General features: G+C 32.3%; 1 protein-coding gene across 1 annotated transcript; it reads right to left on the reverse strand.

Moving 5' to 3' along the window:
* Positions 1–3,060: 3,060 nt before the first annotated feature.
* On the reverse strand, positions 3,061–7,529 carry LOC118029581 (sorting nexin 2B). Its single transcript, XM_035033489.2, has 5 exons — positions 6,249–7,529; positions 5,950–6,159; positions 5,469–5,729; positions 4,066–4,152; positions 3,061–3,502 (listed from the first exon to the last, which is right to left on the reverse strand). Exons 1-5 carry the CDS (start codon positions 7,323–7,325, stop codon positions 3,422–3,424), a joined length of 1,716 nt encoding a protein of 571 aa, XP_034889380.1. The 5' UTR covers positions 7,326–7,529; the 3' UTR covers positions 3,061–3,421.
* Between the last annotated feature and the right edge of the window lie 3,252 nt (positions 7,530–10,781).

The following is a 10,781-nucleotide window of genomic DNA, read 5'->3' on the forward strand; positions in this document are numbered from 1 at the left end:
AACCCGGCCCGGCCCGGGGTCGAACCCGGGGCATGGGACCGAAGGCCAAAACCCGTTTGGGAATTGGCCCGGCCAGACCCGGTGGGTCGAACCCGGTTGACCCGGCAAGACCCGGTCAACATCTAGCCCCAAACCCGTTGACTTTTATTTTTTTTTGTTTTTTTTTTGCTAAAACGACGTCGTTTTGATTTTTTAAAAAAAAATAAATTTTTTTTTTGACCCGGCGACCCGGCCGAGACCCGGTGACCCGGTCAAAACCCGGAACCCGGGCCTTGGACCGGGTCGACCACCGGGCCGGGTCTTAAAACTATGCTAATAACTAGAAGGGAAATTATTGTGCAATAAGATACAAAACACTATTTATTATAATAGTATATTGTCAAAATTGTTCTTAAACCATAAAACCTTTGAACTAAACATTTGGGGCAAGGTGGTCCTTTTGTCATGATATAAATATCTTTTACAAATTATGTATGACTATATTAGTCATTTTATTTTTTTGCACAATAAAATTAATGATTTAACCATATAATAAAGAAAACATATTATCTTTCAAATAGGAGCATTTTGGTATTTCTCATATTTTCTAAATAGTAAAATTATTTTATTATTTTTAAAGACAAAATTAACTAACCATTTTGGTCATTTTACCATGGTTTTTTTTTTTTTTTTCTAATATCAAGATTACTTGGGGCATTATTTTATTTCATCATATATTAAATATTATTAAAAAAAAAACTTGATGGTGCATGCATGGCAAGAGCAAACGAGTAGACGCTCCTCAAGCAATGCGTGTTGGGTCTTCCAGTCACTAAACACCACCTTCAACGGCAACATTTTAATTATCTCGGCATCCCTTCCATGATGAGACAATGCATGTTTTAAACAACCTTTTGATTTGCACCAACTATCTTTTCTCTCTTTGACTTGATTTTTGTGTTGCCCCTTAAAAATTTCAAAGCAACTCCTTCAATTTGTTTTCTCTTCAAATTTAGTCTCTTTTCTTTTTTATTACTATTTTTTTTATTTTGAATAATTTTTAAAAAAATAGAATTCTTTTTCAATTCCATCTCCCTTCAATTTTTTAACCTTTTAAATTTGATCCTTATTTTTTTTATTCTTGTTTATTTTATTTGGGATAAAGTTTTTAATTGACTGTTTTTTTTTTTTTTTACAATTTCATTCTTAAGTATTTTGTTTCTTATCAAATTTAATCATTATTTTTTTGTTTGCTATTTTTTTTTTGGAAAAAATTTTAAATTTATTTTTTTTTCATTTTAAATCTTGAATATTAAATTTATTGAGAATTGAGCTTCTTGATGAAGTCCATGTTTAGAATTTCATGAATTGTGAGTTTTTGATGTTTGCGTAAGTGTAGAAGATTCGCCTGAGTTTGCTTGGTTTTTTTCTCCTTTTATTTAGGCTTATTTTGTTTTCAATTTTATCTTTTAGTATTTATTTAATTTGAGATTATGCTCTGTTATTTTTATTTATTTGCTTTCTATAGAATTTTACTCTAATTCTAAAAATAACATGTATTATCCCAGGTCTTTTTATTTGTCATTTTTTATTGAATTTATTTTTATTAATTTTTAAAATTGATGTTTTCTTTCTGATTTTATTCTTCAATATTTGAAACATTGTTTTTTAATAATTTACAAGTTAAAATTATTTTTCAATCTCATCCCCATTGAATTTCTTAATCTTTCAAATTTATTCATCTTTCTTTTGATTATTATTTGTTTTATTTAAAAAAAAATTGAATTTGTTTCTTACAATTTTATCTTCATTGTGTTTTTTTTCTTATTAAATTTGATCCTCGATATTTTAATTGCTATTTATTTTACTTAATAAAAAAATTTTAATTTATATTTTTGTTCATGATTTTATTATACAATATTAAATTAATTAAGAATTAAGCTTTTTAATTGAATCATGTCTAAGATTTTGATTGTTGTGAGTTTTAGAAACTAGCCAGGTTTAGAATGTTCACTTGAGTTTACTTGTTTTTTTTTAAGCTAATGTTTTTTTTTTTAATTTAGTCCTTATGCATTTATTCAATTAGATACTAAGCTCTATTATTTTTTATTTTTTTTCTATAGAATTTCTCGATAATTTTGAAAATACCCTAAGTTATCTGATGTCTTTTTATTTTTTTTGTTTAATTTTCTTTTTCTTGTTTTTAAATTAATATTTTATTTTATTTTATTTTATCATTCAATATTTAAGTGGTTGAGAATTTAATTTCTTGGTTCAACTAAGTCTAGAATTTCATTGATTATATGTGTTTGAGACATTAGCTAGGGTTTAAAAGGTCTACATAGGTTTTTTTTAAGCTCATGTTTATATAATTTTATTATTTATTATTTATATTATTAGCGATCAAGGTTCCTTTTTTCTTTATATACAAAATTTCAAACCGACTCAGGTATCTTGTGTCTTTTTATTTTTTTTTATTTACTTAAGCAATTGTTTTTTCTAATTTTACCATTTTGACATTATATAGGTTGAGGGTTTGGTTGGCTTGATGGATAATTTTTTTTTGTCGCCATATCGTTTCAAGATTTAATTTTTTAAAAAAGGTCAAGAGGCCTTTTTTAAATAAGGCCGTTTGGGATTGAAACAATTCATTTATTTTTGCTAAAATTAAGTGTGGTTTATACTTTTTAGATCGTTTTGATGTGTTGATGTCAAAAATAATTTTTTAAAAAGGCATGCTTTTCGGCACGAAAAACTATTTGAAAAGTTACCACACTCAAACACCCATTCTCACCCAAGTTTTAACCAAATCATAGGTTAACTAAATTTAACCAGATGAACTCCCTACTCCCCGTCCAACCTAAAACCCACCCAAGCTAAATCCCAGATCACAGAGTCACCAGACCAAGTTAACCCACCAAGCTGGGTTTAGTAACACTGAGCACAACCATCACTAGCAGTCGTCTAAAGCATAAAGGGTCGAAACTTGAGCTTGAGTCTCTAGCATTTTACTTGAAAATTACCCTTCTAATACCCACTTAGTCCGGCACCGCACATGTATGAACATATACACCGATGAGATTAAAGAGGCGTGCAAAATCAGCATCTCAGTTAAAATCTCTGGAAACAAAACAAGCAAGCAGCAAATTACAACGTCAAATACCAAAGAAAGTTTAAAAGGGCGTGTTAGCTATTCTCTCTAACGGTTCAAAGATCTAGAAATCAAACAGGCAATTAGATGCAAATTACAATAAACAAAAAGTTTAAAAAAAAGTGTCCTAACAATTCTCTCTAACAGACAACTTGGAGGTGGCTTTTTATGTGCTTCCTTTTCTTTATTGTCTTCAAGAATGTGAAGACTATATTGCCTAGCGGTGTGCAATAACAATATATAAAGAAAAGACAAAATAAGAGCAGAAGATCCGAATGTACAAATGCACGTTCAAGAACTCTCCTTCACATAAACACTTGTCTCCTCTGTGACCTTTGCCCACACATTGGCAATTTTCTCAGCATATCCCACCTGTATGTTAAGTCACAATCACATCAACATGGGAAATAGATTTAACCTGCATTGGCATTGCAAAATGCTAACAAAATACTTTCGTAGGTAAGATGCGTGTTTTCTTGAAAATGTATGCAAATATTCTTCTAGTCATAAATGAAGGCCCTGGTTAAGAAAAATGCGAACACGGACAGAAATTTGGATCCTCTTAAACCAAATCCTCTTGTGGACATGCAAAGATTCAAACACAAACAACATTCACTTCCAGAATAGCCTATCAAGAAACTCTATAGTCACCTCTTATTGGATTCTCTTAAACTGGATCCCAAAGAAAAATAAATCTAATGGGTAAAAACAATCAATGAAAAACAGAAGAGACATAAACATTCACTACTCAACATGGTCTTGATCAGTCAGATCTTGCATACATCACCTATAAGACCAAAATTCAGACCAGAAACAAAGTTTAAAACATTTTTTTAAGAAAAAAAATGCATGAAGTCATGTTTGAAAAGAAAATATATGCTCCCTAGATAACTCAGACAACCCTCCATCAATAGGGCCAGGAATATAGAAGGTACCTGATTAAGTACAAATCCCTTCAACATGTTCAGGAAGTCAGCATGCCTTTCTTTGTCAAGCCTCTCTAGTTCACTCCTGTTATTTTCCTGCAAATGATCACATTTGAATCATGAATTTACAACAATTACAAAGCAAGCAAAGATGAAGAATTCCTATGTTTATTTAATTTGCCTTCCGACCTTAGTTCCCAAAGCAACTAACAACCATGCAAAAAACCAAAGTGCTTGAAAAGGAAAAATTGTCTCAACTTCACCCCTTATAATCAATTGGAAGCAGTTCACAAGCCTTAACAGTAGAAACCTTATGTAGCCATGATACTTGCATAACATTAAAAAGCTCCAGTAAACATAAAATGAATGAGACAGGGATTGAGCAATTCTTGAAAATAAAAGGAATTAAGAAATCACTCGGACAGGCTATTTGCTAGTGCCAACACATCATCATACCAGCAACCTCTAAAACATTCAGAGATAAATAATTCATGATATTTATTTTCCTTGTCTAGCGTGTGCCAACTGCTAGGCTAGCATGCCAAATGCATAACTGGATATCTCCCCTCATAAATCCTAAAAAGAAAGCTCTGATAACCTTCTTTTATTGGAAGCTCTGCCAAACATTAAATCTCAATATATATATGGGTGAATCACATAAGCTAAAACGAGTGCCAAGTATCTGCTTACAAGAGCAAAGCGAGCAAGTAATGTTCAATTGAGCAGCTAACTCCAAATCGTAAAACATTGACTATTTTCCTTCTCATACAATACATGAAAGGCATGCATCTACTCACTTAAATATCAGCGAATTACTACAATGAACAGTTCATGATTAGTCCAGCTGATAAATAAAAGAATTCCATTAAATCCTACAGAACTTGTGCATTTAGCAATAACGAATGGCTAATTCTTGTCATTCTAAAAAGCAGGTCATGTTTATTTGAGATGCATGGAACTGAATTACACAAGAATTAGATGTAAAGAGACAGGGGATGCACTCTATAGAATGATTTCCCCGAATCTTTCTTTTTCAACTTTGGTGATGATGCAATCTTTTTAAGGGGCCTGAAGGTTCAGAGACATGAGACGTCGTTTAATGCTAGTTACTAATGTACTAGTGTGAGCATACTTGCGTGTCCAAGTAGAACTTTATTTGCCCTGTGAGAAATTTGCATGTGGATAGAGTCTGATTGACCATGGGAAGGAGCTGACATAGTTTATGTTGTCAATCTTAATAACTAGACCACTAGGGAGATGAGGAAAAATTAATAAGTTCTTTTGAATCAACCGGTCACCGAATAGATATAACAAGCTATAGTTCGAGCAGTTTACTGCTTCCCATGCATACAAATTCAAAAAGTCAAGTCCCATTTCATAAGGTTTTCATCGGAAAAGTCAAGACACAATACCTTGATCCGCTCATATTCTCTGATAGCAACACTTTTAGCATCCTCGGTGGCTCTTATAGTTTCTTTTAGCTCATCTATCTTGCGAATCCTTGACTTGTCACCACCAAATATTTTAGATGATGCAGCTTCAAGTTTTTCAGCCCTGGAATGCAATGAGGACAATTCTGATAGAAGAGTTTGCACTGTCAATAAAGCACTAGAACGGTCAGAGAATGCACCATGGACAGATAGCATCAGCCCAAGGTATTCATGGAGGGTATCCTGTCAAGCGGACATAAGCAGAAAACAGCTTAAAAGTTAGCACAGTTTCCTTCAAGACATCAGGACTTTCAATTCTCAAGTCCAATATGACAGCTTTCAGTATTGCAGATTTGATATGCAATACATGAATCCATTAAAGAATAGGTAATTCAAACATAACATTTATAGACAATTCAACTTAATTAGAAAATTGAGAGGCGCAGCCAACAACTAAAATTACCAAATGCTTGACAGTCTGTGCATTTAATTCCCGGTAGAATCTACTTGCTTTGACAGCAGCAGTCGCGACATTTTTCATGTCGGCAGCCCTCACTCTCTGCGAATTGAACATGGCCTCTTCATTCTCAAACTTTGTCAACTTAATAAACGCCAACCCTAGTTCTCCCATTGTCTCTCCCATATCTTGTTGTGCTTTCACCAACCCTTCTGCCTATAAACAAACAACAATCACCCCTTAGTTTCAAACTACTCATTCATCATTAAAACAACAATCCAATTACACAAAATTACAAAACCCACCTGCTGTGAAGCATTACTAAGTTGCTGTTCAAGGTCTTGTATCCTCTCCTTATTCTCCAAAAACTCCTTATCTTCCTCCACAACAGCTGGCTTCACGCCACCCCAATCATTCGCAACACTCTGCTTCAACTCCTTAAAAATCCTCAACAAATCCCTCCCACCTTTCGCCGGCTGCACAACCTCACTCGGTGCAACAGCCACACTCTCACCAAACAACTGTTTCGGCAAATTCACTGCTCCATCAAGCATTCTAGATGCCACATCCGTACTCGTAGCCAACGGCAACCTCCCTTGTACCGATAAAAACACTTTCAACTCATCACTCTTCTTAATCACAGGATGCGCAACCAATCTCCTCAAATACTTCTCCAATGCAACTCTCCTTTGCTCCACAAATTCCTGCTTCTGCATCACCTGACTCTCCACCACGTTCTTATCCGGCCGCGGTGGAATAAAAAACCCTCGATAACTCTCCGCTAACCGGTCCGACAACGTAACAACATCTCTAAAACGACGCCTTACACTGAATTCGGTTCTATCAAAATCAGGAAGATTCGTTCGCGTAGTAATTAAATACGTAACATAAGTATTACCTCCTGGAACAAGCGAATTCGCCGCCTCCTGCTCTTTCTGAGGGTTAGAAACCGTAATTTTCATGAAATCCGGGGACGAATTCGACGCCGTTGAAAGCGATCGCGAAATCGAGAACGACTGCGACGAATCACTCGACGAGGATCTGTTCAAACTGTGATTTCCATCCACACCGTTGATTTCATTCACCGAGGTCTCATCAAACGGACTGAAAACAACATCTGCGTACGCCGGCGGTTCGATGTACGGGCCGGCTTCCGTCGCAGAGTACGGCGGAGGAGGTGGAGATAGGAGAGGATCGGAATCCGTAGGGGAGAAAGGGTGGTTGAGTTGGTGAGTGGCGGAGAGTGATGACGTGGCGGATCGGTAATCGGCGAAAGACATGTAGTTGCTGTTAGTGGTGGATGTTAACGGATCGTCGAGAGTGAGAGATTCCATTTCTTCTTTATCGTCTTGAAAGCCCTGATTATTATCTGATCCCATCATGATTTTTTATATTGATTGATTGATGAGAAGAAAGGAAACGCCGGCGGACGATCACAGCTCTGGCTGATACCGAGAGTTTAATTCATGGATGGAAGTGGGGTAGGGTTACCGGACAGAGGAGAAAGGAAGCATGAAGGACACGTGGATATTAATTGAGAGAGGATATGGAGTGTAAGGCTTGTTTGGAATGTGTATAGAAGAAATCAAAGTATGGTACTTTGGTTTTGTTTGGTTTGATGACATCAGAGATTGATTTGATTGGTTGGGAGATTACATGGCAACAGTTGATTGGTTGAGAACACGTAAATTTTAGTAGTGTTCAATTGTTCATTTTGCCTCTTGTACCTTGAAATATTTCCATGATAACTCCATAGTTGCTTTAAAATGTTAATTTAGTCCATTTAATAGAATCTATTTAATGGAATCTAAAAGTTTATTGAGATTTGTTTTGGTTAATCAAAGATACTATAATAACCTGTTTAAATTATGGTAATAGTTATATTTTAAAAAATATTTTTATTTAAAAATATATTAAAATAATATTTTTTTAAAAAAATATTTTTAATATCATTATATTAAAACCATATAAAATAATTATTTTAAATAAAAATTTAATTTTTTGTGGAACTTCATTTTGGGCCGCATCCCAATTGCTATAATAAGTTATAATGTTTTTAAATTTGAGAAGTAATAATATGAAATTTAATATATTAAATAGCCATTTTAATAGTTAACTAAAATTAATAAAAAAAAACTTAAGCTTTTATGCTATATGAGAATGAAGTTTAATCTATCATATATATTATATTGGTATATTGGGTTAGTGGCTATCTGATGGATTATATAAGATTTATGATATTTTAAATTTAATTACTTAATTTATTTTTTATTAAAAAAAATACTTTATTTCCTCTTTCACGTAATTTTTTACATTAAAAGAAGTTAGTATGCATTGGTTTGTAACCTCAAAAAACCATATGAAAAAACAAAAGGACCCGACTTAATTTCATATCAAAGTAGTAATTTCTTTCAATTTCATCTCTCAAGGAACAAACATTTTTCAATCAGGTCCCTCTTTCCTTCTGCAACCAAACATAATTTTTCTAATAAAAGAAATCAAATACTCTCCACGATGGCTCTATTTTACTGCACAAAATAAGTAAAAACATATCAAAGGATAAACGACTTGTCATCTAATGGAATCGGAGTTTGAATTGCTTCTCTGAATCAAACGATTTGTCATTCAATGTAGCTGATCATGGGTCGTCGGCCCAGGGATGAGTTTTGAGTTTTGAACTTTTGAACAATACAAAGCCCAGTCTAGCCGGGTTTAGAGTCATCATAATCCCAGTTTAATCTCCTCACACTCCCACTCCCACTCCCGTACCCAGACACTCCAATTCTTCTCCACCCCAAACAGTAACCAAGAAGGCTGCCACTTACATAGATAATAGGAAGGTAATGTTTATTTTTATGTTTTAAAAATATTTAAAATTATTATTTTTATTTAAAATTAATTTTTTTTTAGTTTATTTTTTGATGTGTTGATGTTAAAAATAAATTTTTTAAAATAAATAAATATTATTTTAATACATTTCTAAATAAAAAGTAATTTAAAAATTAATTACAACTACCTTTTCAAATATTATAAGAGAGAAAGAGGAGAGATATTTCGAGATATGTTTCCATTCATGTTTTAAAAAAAATAGTTTTAAATTAGATTTTTTTAGTATTTTTAATATTATTTTTATGTGGTAATATAAAAATAAAATTTTAAAAATAATAACAAATTTATTTTAATATATTTTAATTTTTTTTATTAAAAAAAATTCAATATTATTTTAATATATTTTCAAGTAAAAAAAATTAAAATTTTTTTTTTTTTTTACCATACTAAATTTGTTCATATTATAATATCAATTGTTTTTTTTTAAATATTTTTAGTTTATAAATCTATGGAAATAATATTTATGGAGATTTTGATTTTTGCAAATTGGATATGCAGTTTGATGTAATATAAATAATTTTAATTTTTTAAAAAATTATTTTTGACATTAATATATTAAAAAATTAAAAAACAATTAAAATAAAATAAAATAAAATTTGACCACCTTCTATTAGGCTGTATCTCCAAATAAACCCTAAAACTTGACTAAGAGTTACTTTGAATTTTTTATAAAAAAAAAAATTAAAATATGTTTTGTTATTTTTTTTGAAAAAAAACAAAGAAAGAAAAACTTGGAGCAATGTTTTGGGGTCTTAATAACTTTGATCGAGTTGAATAGTCTCATCCATGAATTAAACGCAAAATCTCAAGAAATCCATTCTTATTAATATCAACATTCAAATTGTTTGACCATCTTTCCTCTTCTCTTGTCTACATTGTGTTTAGGATGTAAAATATAATGAGTCAAAAGACCTCCATTGAAGATGATGGAGCTCACGAGTCGTGACTCAAGACTCAGCGTTGTCTTCTTCCTTAAATTATAATTAACATTGACAAGCCCATGAACTTTGGGCTGATAACAGAAAACACACGTCATCACTTCTCCTCGTTCAACCAAACCCTAACCAAAATCCAACCTCACCCCATCTGCAATTAGGTCCTCTAAATTTCAAAATCTAACCAACAAATATCGACACTAGATGTTGAACTTGAGAGTGAACAATTTGATCTTCTATTTCACTCACTAGCAGGAAAAATGATCGGTCACCTTGGGGTGATAACGGTTGAGCTAACAATTCATCTTCTCTAATCATGAAAAGACTAAGATGTACATGTTCTTTTAATTTACTATTGTTTGATCTTAAAAGTAAATTCAAAAAAATCATTTACATGTATTAACCTATTAATAGTCTATCTACTTGGGTGAGCGTGTTTGTTTACATGGCTACGCCATATTTTTTTTAATTAAAATTTTTAGTATTTTTAAATTATTTTAATGTATTAATATCAAAAATAAATTTGAAAAGTATATATTATTTTAATATATTTTCAAGTAAAAAACAATTTAAAAAATAAACATTACCACAACATCAAACAAGACAATATCCTATCTATAATCAATAAATGGGATTCTTAAAATTTAAAAAATAATTATAGGAATAAGACTCATAAAATTAGCATTACTTTTTTCAGTAATTGAAAGGAGAGAAAAGAGGCAATTTTATCATTTCTTCAAGGAGAGGACTTGGATTTAAGCTTTTACTCATATTGCATGGATAAGAGGTGCACCTGCCCAGCAGCAAGATCATATGATTGGTGCCTCAGTCCTTTCAGTGCAGACTCTTCTTTTGGACGGGGCAAGTGGGTGCACCAAATATCCTTTATGGTTAGACTAAACTGCCCTAAAACTTCTAAGTGTCACTACTGACTCATATAATCTAATCTGCCAAACACTCCCCTTTCAAAGATTAATGGAGAAAGAACGAAAGAAAGAAAAGTCCATGTCTAGT

The sequence above is a fragment of the Populus alba genome, chromosome 19 (genome assembly GCF_005239225.2).
Source record: "Populus alba chromosome 19, ASM523922v2, whole genome shotgun sequence".
Classification (NCBI taxonomy): domain Eukaryota; kingdom Viridiplantae; phylum Streptophyta; class Magnoliopsida; order Malpighiales; family Salicaceae; genus Populus; species Populus alba.